This window comes from Aulonocara sp. 'chitande type north' Nkhata Bay, linkage group LG19, assembly GCF_057382095.1.
Source record: "Aulonocara sp. 'chitande type north' Nkhata Bay isolate Kocher_YH1m ecotype deep benthic linkage group LG19, A_spYH_male_GT1.1, whole genome shotgun sequence".
Taxonomy (NCBI): Eukaryota; Metazoa; Chordata; class Actinopteri; order Cichliformes; family Cichlidae; genus Aulonocara; species Aulonocara sp. 'chitande type north' Nkhata Bay.
In genome coordinates, this window is record NC_141362.1 from 31,943,155 (window position 1) to 31,967,331 (window position 24,177).

Genomic DNA, 24,177 nt, shown 5'->3' on the forward strand with positions numbered 1-24,177 from the left:
ATAGTTGTGGATGATTACTATACCTTTCTAATGTGACGTTGTTGTCCCTGGCTCTCTCTCTCTCTCCCTCCCGCTCTGTTCCTGAGCTACTGAGAGTGTAACTACCGCCCCCCCCTCTGCCCAGCGCAAGCACAAGGCTCGCGTGCGGAGTGACGCGGTAAAAAAGTGAGAGAGAGAGGGTGAGAGAAAGAAATATAGCCCCCCCCTGCTCGCAATAAGGATCCGGCTCGCGTCGTTCACGTCAAAGAGCCGGCCCTAAGAGCCATTTCGTTCCCGACCGACACATCACTAGTACGTGCCCTGAGAGGTCAAATGCACTGCAAGAAAACTGCAACATGCAACATTCACTTTTTTCTATGCTTTTAAGTGCTTTCTAACTAACAGTCACCCACCACTGGATGCACTGGAGAGCAACTTGAGGTTTGCATCTTGCCCACAGATATGTGGGGGGAGCCCGGGATTGAACCACCAACCTCACGATCAGCAGATAACCTGCTCTAAATCCTGAGCTACAGACACCCAAAAGAAAGCAGAAATATGTAGAAAATATAAATAGAAAACTGCTGCAAAAACACAACGTGTGAATAAAACACAATGTTAAAAGACAATCACGCATAGAACAAAACAAGTGTCTTTGAGGAGACAATAATGTGACGGAACAGCTGCGGAAAATATGCGAAGGATCGCGCAGAGACACGGAGGGTGTTAGGAGTAAGAAAAACATGCAAAACAATGTATGTTATAATCGCATGATTCGTATAAAACTAATGTACCTGCTATTAGCTGTTTACTGTTAGCTTGTCACTTCTGCAGCTGCACTTTATTGTCTCCCCCAAAACACTTTTGTTTTCTCGATTTCCTTTGTGTTTTGTACTTTTTTTTGTTTGCTTTCTGTTCTTACGCTGCAGAATGTTTGACCTCACAGGCCACCGTACATTCGCCTTTAAAACAAGCGGATGTTAAGCCTCCGACGCTGCGGGTGACCTGCAAACATAAACGTGACTCGAGTAGACACCTTCAATAAAATTTTATTGAAAAAAGTACCAATAAGCAACAAGAAATCCAGAAGAAAAAAAAAGGATTTGTAGAGCAAAGCTCCGCATGTACAGCATATTGCACTACATAACAAATTGTCTTTACTTCCATTATTATATCAACAACCAAAAAAAGAAAAAAAATGTATATAAACATAAAAATGAGTGCACAGTAGAGTCTCGAAAACACACAATCAATGTTACAAAAATGCTACATGTTCGCTGGGTCTCATTTCTTGGTATACAGAGAGTGTGTGATAATCAAGACTTCATTGAAACTGAGCAGTTAAAGGCATATTCCAGGGTTTTTTCTTTCTTTCTTTTTTTGTCTTGTTTTTTAAATCTTTTTTAGAAATACATTTACACTTTATCAGTTCTGTAAAAAGAAAGGACAGTTTCATGGTTACGAGCTCATGAGCAAAATCAACCGCAACCATGAATTCATTTGGTTTTGTGTATACAGGACAGTAAGATGTGCAAGGAATGTCGCAAGCTCATTTGTCTTTAAAAAAAACAAACAAAAAACCCAAAATGCTCTTGATCTCATTGACTTCAAAAAGGATCACACTGGTATTAAAAGTCATTTTACAAGCGTGAAGTGTCCTTATAAAAGCAGACCCCTTTTCTTAAGAAAATACAATTTTAAAAAAAGAACGTTAAGAAAAACCACAAAGAAGAAATGTTATTACTTATAAAAATTCAAAACTTTCCTCAAAGGAAAAAAAAAACTTCAAATTTATATAAAGTGGACTACAAAATTCAAGACACTGACGGTTTCAATAAAATACGCATGTCTCTTTCTCACTGTCTCTCTTGGGATTTTCTGCGCTCACGTATGCCGTTTGAGGCTCGGGAACCTCATTCTAACAAAACTATACAGGGCACCACGGTGGCTTGTTTCCCTTTCCAATAAATCAAACCGGGCCATCGCACCCGAGCCTACTTGCTCGCTGCACTGAACACGCCTGATACGTGGCGAGATCAACTGAGGAGAACAAATCAGAGTAAATACTATACATCAACACTCAACAGATAAGAAACCTAAGGGATTTACATATACAAAGTACTTTCCAGTGCATACTGATTACAACACAATGATTAAGATTAAAGAATTGAACACATACGAGTAAACTGACGCCCTGTGACTTGAGGAAGAAGGCAACCTTTTTGTGTCTAATGTCATGTCTGCCGTTACTTGTTATGAGGGAGAGGTCGTGTGGGAAGGCGTCATTTTTGGAAGGTGGAATTTTGAGTATCAAACACTCATCTGCAGTCTGTAGTTTTCTTCTTTGTGAAGAGCAGCAGCTGTACTTATGTTTGCTCGGTTTAGATGATTGGCTTAGCAGTGACACCTGCCGCCACTTAAAAAGTAATCGTAACTACACGTTTACAGTAGTTGTTCTAAAGGTGAAGACGGCGTAACGATCGCCAACCTGCTCTCCACAGAGCCAAACAGCCGAAGCGTATACAAGTCCGGAGACCAAAATAGAAAAAAGGAAAACAATGAAGTAATTGCACACACAGGTGTATACAGTAGAAATGGGCAAATACACTGAAATAAATAAAAGAAGAAGAAAGAAAAATAAATTACAAAGAAAGTGAACCGATGAACAACAACCATGTAATGAAGGAGCAGCACAAAGAGGAAGTCAAGAGCTGATGGTGAGACGGGGAGCTACACGGACTGGCTCAGCGTTCACGATCCGCAGGAAACTACAACCACAACCACATTCAGTGCACCTCGCACCACCTATGACTACTACGCTCAGTAGCTCCGTCCCCACCACAGCCAGCAAGTCAGCCTCAAACTCCTCAGTCGAACGGTACCTTTAAGAAGCGTGTGCTGAGAAAGTTGGCCGAGATCTAGGTTAAAATGGAGATGGGAGAAGCGACAACACCTCGAGGGGGTTTCGTCACGTATTAATCGGCGAGAACAGCTCTTCTTCTAACCATGTAACAGATTCTCAAGGTTACCAGTAGCCCACAAAAGTCTGTCCCTGAGACATCTTGAGAAAAAAACAAAAAAAAGCCCAACAACAAAAAAGAGAAAGAACCTAATCGTCATGCAGTGATAAACTTGACACATTGTAAGGAGCATGTAATTACAGACCCCTGATATGTACTGCTCCTTGGGTTCAAAAGTTGGCCTGGGTTCAGCAATGAAAGAAGAGTAAAACAAAACAACAAACAGCATCTTTGACAGTGTCTTTAAACATATTCATATTTCAACAATAATTACAGTCTTTTTCACTTTTTCTTTTCTTTTTTTTGTCCATTTCAGAGACTGCCCGTCTGCTGAGTCAGTGGTGATTATATGTGCTCAAACATCCCAAATCTGGATCTCAGCACCAACGACAATATTTATACCCCATAAAAGGTGGCCTGAGAGATTTTGTTTTACGCACTGGGTTCGGCATATTGTTTCGATGTTCTGAAGATACAGCGGGGCCGTGAAAAAAACAAAACAAAAAATCAAAACCTTTTTAACCGAGCCAACGTGTCTCTCTCCAACTCTTCAGTGTGGTCTGAAAAACTGCGTGAGCGATCTTTCGAGAAGTGTCATCCAGATTGTGTTCAGTCAGGCCTCAACACTGAGGCACGTCTCAAGACAATGCGAATGGATAAATGTGAAATGCGGTGGTAAGGAAACAGGTGGTAAATGAAAAAAACAAATAAACAAACCAAAAAAATCAACCTTCATACGAGACAGAGGTTAGCTTGTCAACATTCGGATCTTTTGAAGGGTGGTATAGTGCAAAAACAGTGGATCCACAGCTCCACTTCAAGGGCATGGAGGTCTGAAAACAATCAAATGAAAAAAAAACATTGGAAAAACCCCCCAAAAGGGAATATCAGAGTAATATACTGGGAACAAGGGTCAAGTGAATAAAACAGCTGGTTTAGGTGTTACGATATCTGCAACAACGTGATTGACTTGTGTTCTAATATAGTGCAAGACCTCTAATAGTTGTTTACATGCGTGCAAGAGTCGGCACGTTGACGTGCGCTACATGTCAGATGTCATTTGCCCCCCGATATGTTGCAGGAAAAAGGCTAAAATGACAAGTAAACCCAGTAAAAACCCAGGTTAAGTGAAAGGATTTTAACAATAACAACACAAGATGTCCAAGTGCACATGCCTTGTTTTCCTTTTTCACTTTCTTTTTGATGTCTGGCAAGTTTGCATGCAGTCACCTGGCTTGTTTGACCAGACGGTGACGTTAAGAAGCGCAGACTCCACCCAGAGAGTCAGCAGACCCAAACATCTGACATGTATCGCGTGACTCTCTTTGCATATTAAGATGACATATCACCGTGCGCTCACTTTCACACGCGCGGTGTTCCCAGTATTTCTGAACAATACCAAGAGGTCGTGTTCAAAGAAAACCAAGGAGGGACAAAAGACAAACTGAAAGTAAAAAAAAAAAATGAAGAAAACATAAATGTTCCACTGAGGTGAGGTGCAAAATGCTTTTGTTCTGAGAAGTCGCCTCTTTGGAAGTTAGTAAAAATCGACTTGACTGGTCACCTGGGAAACTTCCTCTGCGTTTTCTTTCACTTCCTAACCATCTTCTCTTGCCTGTCAAAACTGCTCAATACTCATTCTGGCAGAAGACACTGAATAAGGCATTCCCAGGTTCTGTGAGAGGTCATTAAAGTGAACAAGAACAATGTACTGTACAAAACCACTACACCACAGGTATGCCAAAAAAAAAGAAAGAACATTGCCCATTAGTGGAATCTCAGAGCAACATGGCATCTTCTTTGAAGGAAAAAAAACAACAAAAAACCCCCAAAACACAACCTGGTATAAAAGTTGGTTGTCTCCGTCCCGCGGTGACCTCAATTGTTTTCTCCCCAAACAGACCCGTGTTAGATTAGACAGTGCCAGTAGGAGTCCAGTTCCTCACAGAGATGAATGAAAAACGGGGGACAAGGTCGCCTCACCTCCGTCCTCCACCCCCTCCTCCGGCTATGAACCCCCTATCAAACAGAAGGCTGAGAATGGCCGCGGCCAGGCGCCACCACATCGGCCCCTGGTTCCTTTGGTTTCGGTGATACTGAAACAAAAACAAGACAAAACGCACAACAGTTAGAAACTCAAAACACAGCACCAGACGCAGCCATTATTTGGGGTTCGCGTCGTGTTTATGTTGTCGGCGACCGACGCCGATTCACAGCGAGCATAAAACGTAACGAGACGCCGATATTTTCAGGGCACTCCGCTCCGCTTCCCAGCGATGCTTAGCAGAGAGGATTCCCTTTGTGTGCAGGATCCTTTACGCGAGCCGGGCTTTCCCTACAGACATTCCTAGCCATAAACACATTTATCGCACGGTCACACTTTTTTTTATTCTAATCTTCCTGGCACAGACTAGCAGCCAGCAGCTCAGGAGGAGACTCTCTCAGGTTTGCGAGCCAATTGGATTGTGTGCGATTAGGAGGATAATGCTATCTCTGCCATTGAGAAGCTGAGATAAGATAATTGCACCAAATGGGATTAGAGGGCTCTTGATGAGAGGCAGGGAGTCTGTGGAAAAACACACGTGTCTGCACGAGAGGGCTACAGTAGTTGAAGATCTCATGCCCCGGACGGAAGGCAGACTCCGCTACACCTGATAGTTCCGAGGCTATTTTCAGACCAAGAGGGCCGTAAACTGAAAACAACTGGGGGGCGGGGTTAAGATTACTTTTTCAAAACAATGCATGAAAGTGTACTACGTTGTCTTGATAACATTGTATTACTGTTTAGAAAAGCCAAAATATCCTAAGGCAGCGATTAGATACGCCATATTTGCACGACTAGTGTCCAAACCTTGACCTAGTTAACAGTCAAGAACTGCCACTGTGATAAGCCTCTGGGTTTCCATACCGTTATCACACTGTGGTGAACTTTGCAGGGTGTTGCATAAGCTTCAGCAGTTTCCAGCCAGCATGTTTGTATTCTACTTGCTTTCACCTGAAAAAAGAGGTAAAAACGCTACGGTAAACACAACCAGGAAGCTGTTTGTTTCATTATGACATGTCTAAATTTTGCCCTGGAGATATTTTGATAAGTATATAATAATAGTGTAATGTCTACTTCGAATAAACAAAGGGGGTATTTATTAGAAAGCACAAAATGTTGCATCGCTGGAAGCCGCCATGCTTGAAGTCTTGTAGTTTATTAAGTTACACAAGGCCGGCTCTGCCATGAAAGGAAGGGGGGCGGGGGGGGGGGGGGGGGGGGGGATGCAGGTATGCAATTATATCAATACTGTATGTCAATATTTAACGACAGAGGATTTTTCTGTCAGAGCGTAAATCTCAAAATGAGTCAAGTTCCATGAGAAGCGAATTCGTCTTTACAGTCCAAACCAGAATGCCCCCTGTGACCTTTCACCCTCCATTCCATCAAGCTAGACACAAAGAAAGTGAGAGAATAAAAAACAGCAAGAGTGACAAAAGGAGGTGTGCAGGCCTGCTGCAAGTTAGTCATGAGTCACGACACCAACTGTCAAAATGAGGCTCTAAATTTAGCCAGCGATAGAGAAGCAGAGTGGAGCCAGATTCCCTATGTCGTCACGCTGACACCAGCCTGATGTGCTTTATCAGTGCAAGCTGTCTGTCAAGCCAGCTGCTCGCAAGCTCTGCCTTATCGCTTGAGCAAACAGGCCAGCCTCTGCAGCGAGAATCCCCGCGTTGTTCATATCGGCGAGCGGAGAAGGGCCGAGTATCATGCGAACATAGCGGTTGCATGAGTTAATAGGCAACAGCACAAACAGACGTTCCCGTCAACACAAATAATCAGAGAACAATGAAAGAAAAGTAAATACCATTTGTCATTGCTCCCAGCACCACTTTCCTCCCTCCCCTTCCACAAGTGCTGAAAGGAGAGAGTGCCGTGCCCTCACTGGAACAGTGACGAGATAAAGCGACAACCGCTGCGTGTAAGCGTGCAGGCGCGCACACGGAGGAGATATTCAACCCTGCTTTCAACACCTCCTATCGAAAGGAAAGCACCAGGAGTCGTCTCCCTTAAAAAAACATGGGGATGAAACCCAACTCTGCTCCTTGCCCTGCGCAGGCTGAAGCAGTCTTCCTGCCATTGTGAATGCCATTATTGCTGTGTCTCAAATGGCAGGCCCGGCTAATGTCAGCCATCCCTCTGGGGACCTTAGAGTCCCCTCCAGCACTTTCTGACTGAGGAGCAATTTATCTGTCAGCATCCGCCAGCACTCCCTCCGCCACCTAATCCCTCCTTTCGCCAGGGGCCACGGGCTCCCATGGAGAGAGCACCGGCAGCCACGTTGCACCAAAATCCATCAAAAACGATGGCAGTCGAAGGCATTTAGATTGCTCTGGGACAAGTGTCTGCGCTGAATAACTCGCCTACTGACAGGAGCAACAGGAACGAGACCTGGCAAACAGTACCGCTATTATCCAGCGAGTTTTTCTTTTTTTTTTGTGCTAACTGCCAGACCGTGCGATACTGAGAAGTGAGAGACGGCAAAAGAGCAGAAAGCAGAAAAACAAGTATGGGTGTATTCATGCATGAGCATGTACACATGCACGCACAATACAATAACTTGCACAACCAGAACCAGAAATAGTAATTACAGAGGCTTCAGTGGAATCACGCATCCAAAACCACACTTAAGTGTTTGAGTTGTAAAAACATGTAAAAACATCCCTCAATAACAGCAAACCACGAAGACACTTAGCACAGTAGCAGAAGCACAGCCATGCTCGGAGAACAAAAGAAAATAAAAACTTTTTTTTTTTTGGCCTTTATCAAATATTCACTATCTAGGCATATGTGTCTTCAAGATATGACTTTACAGGATGGTTTTCACTCTGACTGTCCTCTCTGCTGTTTACTCAACCAGCAAAGTGAGCACAAACCACTTCCTCATCTCTTGACCCAGGCCTGCCTCCGATGTGCGTCAGTAGATCCTGGTCGCACACATAGCAACCCTCCTGTCTGACCGTCTGTGTGTGTGTCTGCCCGTGTCACAATACATGAGTCATGCTGCGGCGGTATAAATAACATCTGCTTGATAAAGTGCATGAGAAAAATCAGAAGCTGTCTCATAGGTTAGAGTCTAAATTTAAAAAGAAAAAAAGATTATATATATATACACATGTATACTAGGGCTGCCACAAACGATTATTTTGATAGTCGACTAGTCACCGATTATTTATGCGATTAGTCGACTAATCAGATCATCATCCATTGGACGTAAAACTACAGCTTATTGCACCAGCAGCATCTGCTCTTATATAACTATCATTAGCTTACAGCTTTAAGCTTTTAAGGTGCTAACTAAAAATAAAGACAAGATGATAGTTTATTCAATTTTAATGAAATTTGCAGATTGTTTCGGTGAAGTTTAATAAACTCCTTGCTATCTAAAATATAACAGGACACCGGAGTATATTCTGGAGCATCTCACACTTCTGATAATCAGCTGTCTGCTTGACGTTTATTCAGCTGTGTAAAAACTTTAATCTCAGCCAAACCGATTTACTCAGGAACAAATAAAATACTGAAAAAAGTCAAACAATAACATTTTTAATTTATCTAAGTGACTCATATATCATGTTTAACCTGAGTAGCGAAAGACGGCGGTGGGTTTGAAAACAATTTGCCGGGAGTCCGGTGTTCTCACGGTGCTAGTGACCTAGCTCCGGCTAGCTATCGAGCTAGTGGGTAACAGACGTCTCCGAAAACGTCGGAGCGCTTTTGAAAATATGCGGTGTCTTGATAAACTGAGCAGATATTTGAGGTTTACACAGCTACATTCTCGCCTGAAAATATGTTAAACGTTTATTTTGTGACCCAGAAAGAATAATAAGAGTAATATTAAAACTAACTAGCTGCCGCCATTGTTGGAAACTGGGCTGGGCCGCGCTATGAATTCTGGGACACAGCTTCTTCTTCTTCGGGGTTTAACGGCAGCTGGCATCCTTGTACATGCAGTGCTGCCATCTTCTGTTTCAGTCCGTTATTACACTCTTAAATCCTGCTTCTTATTCTTGCGTCTTTTGGGATCTTACAAAGCTTCAAACGACGCGTCGACTATTAAATCAGTCGTCGACGATTTTGATAGTCGACGTAATCGTGACTAGTCGACTAATCGTGGCAGCCCTAATGTATACATATTTTTATGTGCACGGGTCATCCCATTTCCCCACAGGGAGTTTTTAAGACAGCTTAGGACAGTTGTTATTTGATCATGTGAAGTTCAATTTCCATTCTCCATCCCCCCCCCCCGTATACATCCTTAAACCATCATTATTATGGATCTCACCTCCGCAGTCTGCCTATGACTGAGAAAACATATTTTTTGGGTGTGTGTGTGCGTGTGTCTCCTGTGGCTGCGCCTCGCAAAGGGAAGGGGCTGCCTTGAGACTCCCTGGAACCACAGCTGTTCCCCTCTGGGCTCACGTGGGGAGCTTCGGGTTACAACATGTTTACCTACTTCTACCACTTCTGCTTTTTTTCCTGGATGTATCAGCATGCGTGCATGTGTGCGTGTATAAATGTGTGAAATAAATATGTGTGTAAAGACTGTTAACCACCTGTGCAACAAAAGTACTTGCACTTTGCAGGAAATCTCCCTGGAGGGGGGGGGGGGGGGGGTCTGTGCATATTTTGTGCATATTTAAAGACAAAGAAATAAAAGCATGTCACAGGTTTTACAGCACACCCAAACAGCAGTGATATGCCGATACAGTGGACACTGTCGCTGTGACCACCGTGTGTTGTTTGAGTGCAGGCATCCTCCACACCAACAGCCTTCAGAGCACATTAAGGAAACAGGGGAAAAGAGAGAGAAATAAACAGGAAGAGGAGGCAGGGGAAGGGGGTGGGGTGGGAGTGTGTGGGGGGGGGGGTGAAGGGCTGTCCTCGTTCTGAAATGTCTTTGGCTTGAGGGAAAAGAGGGGCAGAGGGGGTGGGGGTTAGGTACTGGGGTAAAGTTCTGCATGTGTATAGCCTCTCCAAAACAAATATAAAGCGAGCACCGTAATAGAGAAGAAACTTTTGACCCACAATTAATCTCTGTCAGATCAAAATGAGATCCAAATATTGATTTAAAAAGAGCAAAAAAAAAGGTTTGTGGATGATGTGGCTAATGTGTGGACTTAACTTTTCCCTGCTCCGACTTTATAAACACTTAACCTGTGGTGCTTATTCGCACACAAGTTTCGTCTCTAGTTTGATGGCAGCAAATTTAACTTTACGCTTTATGGAGTCTTTTGTTTCTTATATTGTTGACAGAACATTGGCGTATCTTCCTGGCTTTACTGCTCTCATCTCACTGGCTCAGATAGGACACATAGAGACTATCTGACAAAAACAACAACAAAAAAAAAACAATATAGGTGTATTTGCCTGTTATCAGGCACAGGGAGCAATCTGCAATTTAGTCAAATTTGAAAACTGTCAAAAGAATCGGGTTGCCCTCCACACTTAATGTGAGGCACTAAAAGCATGCTTGTTTCACTACCATTCGGCACCACCGTTTGTCTCCCAGTATTGCACAATCAGCCGAACGCATCCATCCTCCTCACCAGTTGCAGGCGTTCCCAGTGAAACTGGTCTCCTATGAGCTGGAGTTTCTGTCCAATGCAGGCCTCCACGCTGCGAGCCGCGGGTCGCTGGCGGGGCAGGCGCTCCATGCTGTTTTGCTGCTCCGTGCTTCCTTGTCGACTCGCTCTGTGATCCCCGACGAGCTCGAAGCGTGCCGGGAAGTGCAATCGAAAACCTGCGTTACCTGTCGAGTGTCAGGACTCATGCTTATTATTTTGTAAACAACACGTGCTCAGCAAAATAATCTCAATACAGCAATGACGCCGAGCGTGCCAGTCTTTTACACACAGGTAAGGAGATCCATCAGTCTCCTGAAGTACTGCCGAACGCGCCTTTCAGCAAACAGGTTGCTCAGCTATATATCCACAGTTTACCCAGCTGTGATTATTCCTTTGTCTTTTTTAATGACCTTTAATAGTTTCACAAAATAAACCCACATGACTAGTAGTTATAGAGCTCCTCTGGAATGGTTACTTGTTTATGGCACCAGAGTTATTGCTGTCACTGATAATCAGCTCTCTGAAGAGTTGCTGCACAGGTGAGCACTTCTGTCACATCCTTTCAGTCACAATGCCAGTCTGGCGCCTTTTGAATAGCAAAGCAGCTGGGTACACTGCATACAGACCATAAAAGTGAATGTGATGACGACTATGAGGCGCCAGAGGTGAGATCAGCGCAGTAACGCTGTTAACCATCCCTCACGGTGAGTCTCGCATTGTGCTCTCGTGCGTCGGTTTTATAACACCGGTTATCACGCACAAGGCAGTGTTCCCTGTTCCTCCCCTCTTTTGAAATATGGTATGTTGTCAGCCTCACCGTAGAAGAGTGGTCTGGGCTCCTCTGCGACTCCACAGGGCAGCATGCCGTTGTTTGGTACCAGGGCAGGACCGGGTGTCTGTGTGCCTCGATGTTCACACTTTATCTCCCTGAATGTGGTGCGCCAACAGTTGGCTTTTGGCTCAAACACATCGTCCTCCTCATCGTCCATACGGGGTGCGCTTTGAAACGAGCAGCCTTAAAAGTAACGTGACAGGAAAAGAACAAAGGAAAGGTTAAAGCCGAACACGTGTAGTTCATCTTCCAGCGGGGCACGGCGTCCCAAGTTCCCTTCGCTAATGAATCCAACCTTGGAGAAATCCACACTAAGAGCTGATGAGATGATCTCAGACACATTCATTAGTCGTTCCTTCCTCCAAAGCATTCATTATCATTATAGACAACCTGTCTGGCCTATAATGAGTGCCCTCAAATCAATAAAACCACAGTGGATAAGTTGGGGAAGAGAAAATGAGCAAACGGTCTGCCTTAATTTGTGGCAAAGATCTCAGTGCTTATTTAGACAAATAGCTCTGCTCAACTCAGTGATGAAACCACATAATTCACTGTGGTTAGGCAAGTCAGTTGAGCCACAGATACATTTAAAAGACTTTGCTGCCTAGATTAAATAAGAGGTAGATTATCTTTTGTCTGTGCTAAGCACATGGATGGGGGTTTCAATAACAGTCCCATAATTACTAACTTTGCTAATAGTTGGTATTTTAACAGTACTGCTGCACCGTATGTATATAAATATGAAAGTTATATAGATATTAGAGCAGATATTTGATGCCAATAATAAAATGCCTCATTATGATTCATCATACCCAATTTACCGCAGTGTGGCAAGAATCTCAAGGAGCACTTGGCAAACTCTCCAGAGTCAATACTAGACTGCACTCAACTCTACAGTGGGTCAAACAGTCATCAAAATACGGGTGAAATTCAAGTTGGCCTCACTGGCAAAACTCAAAGTCACCACTGCAGTTGTATTACGGGGTTAGACTACTACCACACTTCCAAATTAGGATCCACAGCAAAAGGGTAATGACAGTCTTTGAGGATAATCCTACGCCACTCTCCCTTCCCTGGTCTGTCAGCCTGCCAAGCTCCCGGAGAAAGGAGTTTTCATTTCTTCACCCAGCATAAGCAGATTGGCCTGGCTCTAGCATGCCCAGACCTCACGATATACTGTGTGCGTTCACAATAAACCCTGTGTGTAAAACCACTTAATGCTTTGTTTTGACAAACACACCGAAAGAACATGTGTGCGTGTGTGTGTGTGTGAGAGAAAACCTTAGGTTCAACTTCCAGATACACAGGCTTGCTGTCTGTGCTGCTCTACTGACCAGGCAGTGAGCTGCATGTTTGTGTCAGACAGTAGCTCCCCCTGCTGCAGACAAATTAACAAAGGGGAAGGAGGGAAAGAGGTGGCGAGGGAGCTCTGTTATTGACACAGTTTCAATCCAACGGCTTTAAGAGCCTTCCACCACGCAGTATCGGCTTTATGTAACATTACTCACACCGAGAAATGAAGCCTTCTCACGCTCAAGCTCGGCCACACTTTTATAACATATAGAAATAAAGCAGAGCGCGTTTTAAACCGACATTTGACCGAAAAGACATGCAAAAATACAGCTTGAGTGGCGTGAAATAAAGACAAGCGTGGGCATATGTGTAATACGCTGATTCATTTCATTATAGGAAGAAAACAGTCGTTACTGCGTTTTAACAGAGCACCCGGGGACGCACTCGGCGCCCCGCGGTCTGAAGTCCATTCACCAAGCCGGGCTGAGCAAACCGGGAAAGCCGGTGTAATTCAAATCTGCGCTGGGTGAATGACAGGCAGCACATTTAACCGCGTTTATGAGCAGACAAGCCCGGTGGTTATGTGCAGTAACATAGGGCGAATGAATGCAGACGCGAATGGAAGGCAGCGGCACGTTGCGCTGTCGGTTCTTATTTTTAAGGACGCGCATGTTACCTGATGTAATCAGCTCGCTCCGGTGGACAGAGTGTGCCCTGGACGAGGACATTTAACAGCGTTTAAAAGTGTCTCCCGTGAACTTACCACACAGATCGGCTTCGCTGTAACGACTGTCCTATAACCGGAAAACAAAAAGAAAACAAAAGAAAAAAGCCTAAGAGTTCAGAATCCCGCTGAGTCAAACGACTTTAGTCCTTATCGCCTCCACGACTACTTCCATTCTGCGAGGAAAAGCGCTAGCAGCCTATGTCTTTGCAGGCATGTCAGCTGACTCCGCCAACGGGGCGTGGCGCGAAAAATTAGTAAACAAACCCTCTTTAAAGAGGCTTGCTTTCCCTCCGGCACACTTGCACTGCTTCCAAGCGAAGAAAGCATATCCCTTTAAGAGCCGGCTACATATGGGTGCTGCAACCAATAGCCGACTTTGTTGTTACCCGGCCTTCTCGGTCGTGTAATCAGACACGTGGAAGGGGAAATTCCCCAGAGCACGAGACCGCTTTCTCGCTACTACTGTTGATCATCTGGCTGCTCTGGTCAGATATCGCTGTCATCTTGTGGTGTTTTTCAGCCGTTCTTTGCCCTGACAGCTGTATATTAATATATTTACCTGACATTTGCTGAAATAATTCAGCCCACAATTAAAGTTGATTACAGCTCGAAGCATATATCACAGTATGCTGCATCCTGTGTTTTTCTCTATGGTAAGTACTGTGCAAACGTCTTTCATTTGTTTATATTTTGCAAGGAAAATGAGAAATAGGTAGAGTGATCTACTGCAACGCAAACACATGTGTGGAAGCACAGCTTATTATGATTATAGAACAGAGGTTCTGTAATCCTAATAAGCTTGACTGTAACCATCTTTATTCTTGACCGCAGCCTGAACTCTCTTTATGTAAAGTAGTCTACAGGAATAGTTCTCCAGGCTTGTTGAAGAACATTCAGAGCTCTTCTTTGGATGCTGTCTGCCTGTTGTTCTGTTCTCTGTCAAGATGATGCCACACTGGTTCACTGATGTTGAGGTCCAGGCTCAGCAAAGCCATGACTGATGTGTTTTTCTACCCAAGGTATACATTTACTGCACAATCCTGTTTCAGATTGTGTTTGGAAACTGAAAAATTAAGCCAGGTTTGAAATCTGATGGCAGCGATATTCAAAATCATTGACTGAAGTGGGGCTTTAAAACATGATAGAGCCTCCACTGTGTTTTACAGACAGCTGTAGATATTCACCGTTGTACCTCCTGACCTCGTCTGTACATTATTGATAGGGATTTAAATTTGGATTTTCACCTCACAAAACCTGTTATCGCTGATTTTCAGTCTCGTTCTTGCGTAATTTGGGACACCTCAGCCTTTTTCTCCCCATTTCCCTTCCCTAAGAATGGCTTCTTTACAGACACCACTCCACTGAAGCCATTTCCGATGATGCTTTAGCAAACAGTAGATGCATTTAAGGTCCAGATGCATCTCTCTGATCCTGTGTCAGGTCTTTGCTAGATTTTTCCCCCTTTTTCTTAAGTACTTGACTTTCAGACACTGTCCACAAATTACTGGGTCCCTGACTCAGGACCATGACAGTACCCCCTCTTAAGGGCTGGCTCCAGACAGTCCCAAAAACAGCAGACCACCAGGCCCGAGCAGGTGGAGGGGGGTCCAGGATGGAGGGCTTGGAGCAAAAGCAGAATTACAAGAATTATTGGCTCATTGGAAGCAAAATATAAAGAAATGAGGTTTGGTTTAAAACTTTTGCACAGTACTGTAGGTGTATTCACATTCACAGACTCAGTTTCTTACTGGGACAATAATATACTGAACAGCATCAAGTCACTATAGTATGATATCTATGTTTCAGTAGTTACTTGAAAAGGCAGGTCACATCCTGTACCTTAGAGAGCAGTACACTTTAGTGGAGAAACCAGACTTTTGCTAAAAGTGAAATATATACCAAGGTAGACTAGTTAAATATTTTGTCAGACACTGATTATATTCATTTCTGCTGGTCACTCTGACCTGTCATAGACTCTGCAGTAAAGAAGTCATTTTTAGAATGATTTCAATATGTAATGGATGTGAAACTGTATAACAGTGTAAGAGACAAGTCAACATCTATGAAAGGCTTTATGAGAGATCTGTGTACCACACTCGCAGCTGAAGACATCTAAACCGTGTCATTTGTGCTTTTGTTGATGCTGCTGATAAGTGTATTCTTTAAAACTGTGGTCTATGTACCTCTATGTTAATGTGACACTATATTGTGGGTCTATAAATCCACAAAAGGTGGGCTTCATGTCAACATTTTGCCCAAGTGTAATTTATTATGTTTTCCACTTCTGATCGCCACAGTGTTTGAACAAAAGTACAGGTTACATTTACAGACTATAATTTCAGAAGTTTTTATGCCTGTGTTTGTTCAGTGTCGGTAGAAATGACCTAGATTCAGCTGGAAGAGGACTGCATCTTGATCAGTTTAATTAGGCACCTGCAGAGAATACTCACGCTTTTGTTTTTTATCACAAAAACAACAATCAGAGGCTTTTCACAGATGCTTTAACTGGGACAGTATGATAGCTCTTGAAACTGTCACATTATCAGAGGTTTTAAATCAGGTCATCTCAGAAAAAGCACAAATTACAGAGTAATTGGCAATCCAAATACATCATAAAAATGTTTAACTTACGATGCTGAAGCTATCGGAATGGATGCGAGGGAATGTTCAAAGAAGTGGAGTTAACAAATATGTTTGTCCCTGAATAAAACTGAAAGCAACAAAGAGCAATGACCCCGGTTTCTATTGGACAGCATTGCATATAAACCCCTGGGGCACAATTACACAGTAATTAACACATAATACACCATGCACACAAATCCTGACAATGATGTGAGGCAATGTATAGGCTCTATAAAGACTCCCCCAAGAAGTCTAAATCAGGCCTTAAAGTTGATCCTGGAACCGACCTGTTGGTGGCGTCCTAACATTCAAATTCAGTGAACAACCCATAATTTCACAATTGTTTTTAAAGGCAGACTGCATGGCTAGGTGCTTGATATTACACATCCGTGGCAGATGGGACTGAAAACACTTGAATTTGTTATATACTATTATCCGTATACAGTATCCAGGTCTATGCTAAATTGTCTCCAGTAGGCATATTGTTATCAAGTGCAGGGCAGATACTGGTAATTTGCCCCCTCTTGTCAGCAGAGCTGTCTCCAATCACTGATCAATGAACCCTGGGACAGCTGGAGCTGGGGCCGACCCTCTGCATTCTCTCACACGTAACACACCCCACCCCAACTCCTCTTTCTCCCTCTCACTGTCATTCAGCTGTGATCATGTCCCACCACTGAGCTGTGTGAGAAGCCACGGGTCTCTGCCTCCTCTGTTATGCGTTAATTGGATAGACTGCTAGGTTGGCCTTTGTCCCACCTGCAGTTTCTTCGAAGGGGTGGGTATGCATGAAAAGGGGATATGTTTCCTCATGCACAGTGATATTGGAAACTCGATCACCTCTTGCATGAGCGGCAACAAAAGGCTCAAAGATGAGCATTATTTGCTGCTTCCTTTTGTACTCTTGCCAAACAAAGACGACCCCACCACCACCACACACACACTTAAAACACCTGTAATTACTATAGAATCCCGTTAAGTACAGGTCATTGTTGTACACGCTGTATGAAAGCTAGCGCTACAATACATTCTCATGTCAGCTGGGAAAAGAAACAGATAGGCATGTATATTAGATAACCTTGCATTTAAATGGTTTAGTATTTGAAAGAATCTGGCGTTAATTATTAATGAAAAACCTAAGTACATATTGATGACATTAAAATATCATTGGAAAACAAAGCCAAGTTATTCATTAATAAACATTAGTGTGCAGTGTAGAAGTGCAGCAATCATTGAAGCTATAGGCCAACTCTCAGTGGGACACAGACGCGGGCATCTAAAGCACAAATAGTGACTCGCAGTGATGTATTCACTGCTACTCTCGCCATCATCTAGAAACATGCATTTTAAATTGGAGACCTTGTTGACTTAACTGAGTCGCATCTATCAGTATGTGGATTAAGGCTCTGTAGCGATGTGCTCACCTACAGCTCTTGGCCCTTATTGTCTCTTTGGTGTGATAGTCATTGACTCCTGTTTGGTTGGTGGAAGCAAGTGTTCAGAAATAAGTTCCCACAAACGCCCGAGATGCCTGGGAGAGAGAAGGCGGGCATCGGTTCATGTTACATCAGAAAACTGTTTCTGAAGAGCGATGCGTGCACGCCCACACACACTTACAGTAGTACTCCTTCTCGCACGAGCATGCACGTGGCTGCACAATCACATGCCCTACTTCCTCTGTAACCTCAAAAGCCCATTCTCCCTCTTGATATCTCATTCTCTATATGAATGTGCACACGCAATTCATCACAAACACACACACTCACACACACAGAGCATCTCGCAAAACATGCTCCGCATGTGAATCCTGCCTGGAAACTAAGAAGGATGGATTTCATTTGTTTCAACTGGACATGTGCCATGGCAACCACATCCTGACTACAAGCCAGTTAGATGAGACTTGCACAGGACCATGACCCAATGGCAGAGGTGACCTGAAAACAAAAGAGGGATTGCCTCCTTGACACCCAGCAATCTCATCCTGTAGTCCTTCATGTTTGTTTAATATGACTTGTATTCTTCAGATTTTCCTCTGAAGATTTTATCTGGACAACACGATCAAGATCATAGAATTAGCATCTGGAGCTGGAATATTAGGCGCACACATATACACACATCATTCATGACTTGGATTTACACTGTTTTACATTTATTTCCTTGATATTTACTCAAACCTCAATATGAATTTCCTCAAAACAGGCCAACAAGTAGTTTTTGTGCTGCTGGCTATTTTAAAATGTAATTTCCAAATAGTAATAATAATAATAGTAAAATAATAATAATAATGGATTGGATTTATATAGCGCTTTTCAAGGCACCCAAAGCGCTTTACAATGCCACTATTCATTCACTCTCGCATTCATACACTGGTGGAGGCAGCTACAGTTGTAGCCACAGCTGCCCTGGAGCAGACTGACAGAAGCAAGGCTGCCATTTCGCGCCATCGGCCCCTCTGGCCAAGACCAGTAGGCAAATAGGGTAAAGTGTCTTGCCCAAGGACACAACGACCAGGACAGAGAGCCCAGGGATCGAGCCGGCGACCTTCCGGTTACAGATACGATTCCCAACCCCCTGAGCCACGGTCGCCCCGATTATACCGTGTATATGTATGTTCAGTAGTGGTGCAACGGATCACGGTTGATCCAAAATCCAGACCGATCCCACTCCACGGTTCGGTACGCACGTGATCCGAAGATGCGAAAAAGAATTAAAAGTATGTGCATGGTGTGCGTGGTCAGTTATGGCCAGCGCTAGCGGTCCAAGTGGAGGAGCAGAGGAGTTTAAGCAGCCCTTTGCTGCCTAATCCGACCGGGCTAAAGCTATTACAAAAGCTATCGGGGTGTTTAGCTGCAGACGGGAGGCCGTATTCCGTTGTGCAAAACAAGCGGTTTAAACTGTGATGAACGTGCTTGAGCCACGCTATGATATCCCGTTGCGTGTCCACTTCAGTGTGACAAGATCGCTCCAAGCATGTATGAGCAGGAGAAGTTTAAAGTTATGGCTGAACTGTCCCAGGCATCTTCTGTTGCTCTAACTACAAATGGGTGGATCTCCAGGGCAACGGAAAGCCACGTGACCGTGACCGCTCGTTATATCACAGCGGAGTGGTAGATACAAAGCCCTGCACTGCCCTGTAGATTACATTAGATTAGATGAAACTTTATTCATCCCTCGGGTGGGTTCCTCCGGGAAATTCAGTTTCCAGTAGCACAGCACCGACAGAAGTTGCAGAATGTGAGCAGAAATATACCACATATACACATATATAAATACAGAGAATACAAAAGGGATAAATAGAATAAATAGGAATAAGAATACAAGGGAACGGCACATTTCAAGTATTGTGAGTCTATTACACTGTTGGATATTAACAAAAACTATTGCACAGTGAAAAGGCACTACAGCTTACTTGTTCCCCCCTCCTTTGTCCCCGTTTCCCCTCCCTCTCCCCTCCAGCGAGGAGTTAAACAGTTTGTTGGCGTGTGGGACTTTTTAAGTCTGCTGGTCCTTGACTTTAGGAGAAGCAACCTCTCACTGAACAGACTCCTCTGGTTGTTTATGGCCGTGTGCAGGGGATGCAGAGGATGCCCAGCATGGTTCATAATGTCCATATTGCACCTTAATTTGTTTTTATATAAGTGAGTGAAATGAGTCTTCAGTTGAATGTTTTTTAATAGGCAAAAAATACTTAACTCTTGAGCATCCCTTAAAATTTATACCCATCCTTTGCCCTTCGTACCCAAAATGGTCCCTTTTTTTCGCTAGGGTCACTCGAGGGTTAATGTTATAATATATATTTTAATATAGTCTTCATTTTACATGTTCATATTGTTCAAAATATGACATCTAACATGTAATATAAAAATTACATGTAGCAAATCAAATCACTAAATTCCATATATCTAACATATATATCTGATTAACAGAAGTGCAGAAAATATTTGTACATATACTTACTAAAATCAAAATCTGTGAAACCTTTTATGTAATTACAATAGAGAAAACGTAATTATGATAATTATTGTTTATAAATACATGAACTATGTCACTTTAACACAAGAAACTACCTAAATGAACATCCATCCAAAGTAGTAGTAGTATAAGGATAAGCTAAAACATATCACCTCTTTGGCTGCATGCACAAAATGGGAATAGTTTTTGATTTTGAGAAACATTCCCTTAAATCTCCAAGTCAACTAGTTGTCTCTTGTGGCCATAAACATCTGAGCTTATAAGTTGTCTGTTATTGCTACTGGCTTATAAGTTTTGGTTAAGAATCTTATTCTCGACCAATATTCAGGAATAATTACATTTTAATTAGACATGTATTACACATTAGGTAATTTCTCAGTTATAACACTGGCCTTGGAAGCGGTAAAACATATAAATAATGTTAAATATATAAAACTGACCTAAGACAAACCTTAAAACGTCTTTGCTTAAGAATACTTTGGATTTTGAAAACTCGTAAAAAAGACACATGACCATGCTGCGACTTAGTAAACAAACTTAGCTCTCCACGGCATAAATAATCCTTGGACACACACACACACACACACACACACACACACACACACACACACACACACACACACACACACACACACACACACACATGCATTTATATTTATATGAATGTGTAAATTTCCTATGAGAATAACCATTTATATTGCATATTGCCATTAACATTTAAAGCTTGACATAGTCTCTGCACTGCAAATCTCCCTGATCTTCTCCAGACTCACACTCCCTCCTTCTCCCTGTGGTCTTCATCAGCATGTCTGCTTACTGTACCTCCCATTAATCTGAGAACTATGGGTGCAAGGGTTTTCTCTTAACTGTATCCAAACTTTGGAACACCGTACCCCCTCACATCCAAGAGCTGGACTCTTAAGCTTAGTCACTTTGACGGCGTTAGCTGTATACTATTTGTTTCATTTGATCGATTTTTAAAATACCATTTTAAACTGAGCTGAGCTTTGCTTTTTTATGGTGTAATTCACTCTTACTGCTTTAATTGTTTATCTAAGTATCGTCAAAGGCAAAATTAAATACAATGAATTGTGATTGTTTTTGCAGGTATTTTAACATAATCAAAGTATATAGGATATACAGTTTACTGCCTATGTCCTTACATGTGTTTACCCATGTATGAGCTGTGTTTTTCTGTTCTGGTAGGCAGCGCCACTGTTAGAAACCAAAGTCTATTTTCTGTCAGTCTACAACCCCTCACAGGTCCTCTCAGGTGAAGACACATTGAATAATGTAGCAGGTGTGGAGAGGAGGAGTGGGGTAGTTTTGTGCTTGAACCCGGCCGCTTTCAAAAATTGTGAAGGTGAAGCTAGTTATGAAGCAATGACATCCGATCTGACCGCCGTAACTGAGAGCGCTGACACAAATGTCCACCTATTGTAAGGGCCGTCTGGTAATCATACATCCCCGTCTGGCTTGCACACTGACGGCCAAACCTCACACTCTCGTGGGTGACCCAGATACAAAAGGCCTTTGTTTTCGTGGGTGCACACATAAACTTACAGACACTAAAGAGAAATCTAGAAATCCCATAGTTCTCCTCGTGGCATTGGTTTGGTTTAAAGGATTCTTTAAAAGAGCATCAGAGTGTGCAACGTCCCACTTTGTGAGTCTAGACTCAGGATGATGACACAATCACTTTGCCTCTGAAAGAAGTTTCCGTCTAAAACATTTTTATTAATCTAATGAATTTCTATTTGTTGTCAACAAATGATATAATTATAATACCAACCAACAGACCTATTGCAACTACGTGGCTGTACAGTCCAAAGCGTATAGACGTTTATTTCATTTGTCTCTGTGGGAGAAGAAGGAATCTGACGCGTAATGGCACAGGGAACATTTTCACATACTCTGACCCTTTGTTGAACCGACTACTGTCTGAACTTCACTGGGCGATGTGATGTACTTTATATCACAGCTGAGACATACTGAAGTCCAGCAGTTAACTGGCTGCAGGTGATGCTTTTATGTCAAGCGAGAAGATTTAATTGAAATGCAGGAGCTGGTCCCTCACGTTTCTCTTAATATTTTGCCTGCTGGCTACTCATAGGCAGGATCCTCCTGAAAAGTCTGAGCTTCAGTTAATGAGACTGACTGGTGTGCCGAGTTGTTCTGCTAGCCCTTCGGAGAATCTGAGAGAGTGCACGGCGAGGGCCCCAGCCCGTAACGCTCATGCACAAACATGCACACAGACAGATAAGAGCGGATAGCTGTGTGGGAGAGCTGACCAGCTATCTAAACTTCACAAAGACCATGCTGTTTAATCTGCTCCACACATTAAAGCCACGGCACCTCAAAGCCAGACGAGTCCTTACAGCCGTGGACATGCCTCTGCCTCCCTCGGAAGAGAAGACAGCGCGGCGGTGTCCACTGCGATGTGGCCCAGAAGCTTACCGTGAAGACAGGGAGTCTGTTCGCTATGAATGAGTCAATCTCACACCAGGGATATGACAATCCAAAGAGCACTCAAAACCAAACACAGCCCTTCAAGCGTGCACAAAGGGCTTTTCTCCATCATTAAAGACATCACACTGGTCCTTCAAATCTTTGAAATGCTGATATTGTTTTCCACAGGATTTTCGTCACGCTTTCAACACAAAGTCCCCAGAGGTGATAATAAAGGAGATCAAATAAAAGTCACAAATGGCATACTATTTAATCGCTGTTGTTCATTAAACAATTGAAATAAAGCTGATTAGAATCTGTTTTTACAGCAACACGGAATAACCGCGGCTGTTTTAGGATTTATTTATTTGCCACTTAATTAACTATGGATGGGCTCAAAGGCAGCCTACTGCTTGAGGAGGTCCAGCTTAGAGCCCCGCAAACAGCGTGTGCAAAAACAACATTAATGGCATCTATCATCAGCTACTAATTATGCTGCCCGTGGGCCTGACTGGATCCGGTTTCAGCTTTGGGCTCCAGCCACCAAACACTTAGCATTCATATTTAATCACAACTCATTATCCACTAACAATGTAGGAAGGAGACAGAGACCGCACCTGATATGGCAGACAGACACGGCCAACACACGCACCAAACAAAAATCTTACACATACACGTATTGACACCTGCAAAGACAAATAGAAGCAGCACATTAGCCGTCACCCCCCTCTTTCCCCAGTCAATGGAAAAGAGCTCTCTGTGCTTGAAGTGAGTCAACCTCTTTGATGAGAGGTAGCGCCCCAATTCGGTGCTTTCTCAGCAAGATGGTCCTTTCATGTGCGAGCCTTTTCAGCCTTTTTCTGGTTCAAAGAGCAGCAAAAGCAAACGGAGGCTAATCCTTTATCCTCACAACAACCGCTGGTTTGTTGCCGGGTTATCAGCTTAGAGTCATCATGATGTCACACTCCTCAGGTGTAAGTAGTCTGATGTGGGACATCAAATATGACTGCTGGAGCCACCTGCCCTCGTTATTGTCATCGGGGTGAAACAGAGTAGAGTGAGTCATGAGATTCACTCGTTTCATGATGGGGTCAAGTTTTCTTTGTGATTTTGCTCCGTGTGTTCGTTTGGTTCAATCGGCTGCATTCGGCGAGGCTATCGGCGCAAGCCTCGCAGCCCAGCGAGTTACTGTATCTGATGTGCATCAGCAAGTCCTTTCAAGTGCAGGTCTGCGCAATTTGTATTTAACACTGGTTCGAATAATTATCCAGCACTTGTTTGTCAAGGTCTAGGACTGTAGCCAGCTGAAACAGGAGATGCTCCTGAAAGATGCAGGAGCTTTTAAACAAAAAACACTGAAATATCATCTTTCTTTAAGCTGTGAATCAACACACACACTGCTATGTATTTTCTCACTTTGCGATTCTTTGAATCTGGGGCAGAAAATTGTAGCTATTATGCAATTTTTAAGAAATCAGCAGTTCACTAAGTGTAAATAAATCACTGCGAGTTCACAGTTACAGTTCAAAGTCATTTGTAGAAATGTAATTACCAATACAAACAAACATTTGTTTTGGATTCATTTAAATTCTAATTATTTTTGCATTTTTCTCTCGTCACACTGGCTAATACGCACCCGCACCGAATCTGGAGAGTTCAGCTTCAGTTATGTA

General features: G+C 43.2%; 1 protein-coding gene across 1 annotated transcript; it reads right to left on the minus strand.

Annotated features, from left to right (window-relative positions):
* Positions 1–1,012: 1,012 nt before the first annotated feature.
* bmf1 (BCL2 modifying factor 1) lies at positions 1,013–13,742 on the minus strand. Its single transcript, XM_086275245.1, has 4 exons — positions 13,499–13,742; positions 11,428–11,625; positions 10,593–10,795; positions 1,013–5,095 (listed from the first exon to the last, which is right to left on the minus strand). The coding sequence occupies exons 2-4, from the start codon at positions 11,597–11,599 to the stop codon at positions 4,979–4,981; spliced, it is 492 nt and encodes a 163-aa protein (XP_086131371.1). The 5' UTR covers positions 11,600–11,625; positions 13,499–13,742; the 3' UTR covers positions 1,013–4,978.
* Positions 13,743–24,177: the final 10,435 nt, after the last annotated feature.

Coding starts and splice junctions, on each gene's coding strand:
- bmf1 (XM_086275245.1), bottom strand. CDS start 11,599: ATGGACGATGAGGAGGACGATGTGTTTGAGCCAAAAGCCAACTGTTGG. Junction 10,796..11,427: donor GCCCAGACCACTCTTCTACG/GTGAGGCTGACA, acceptor GACACTCGACAG/GTAACGCAGGTTTTCGATTG. Junction 5,096..10,592: donor ACTGGGAACGCCTGCAACTG/GTGAGGAGGATG, acceptor TTTTTGTTTCAG/TATCACCGAAACCAAAGGAA.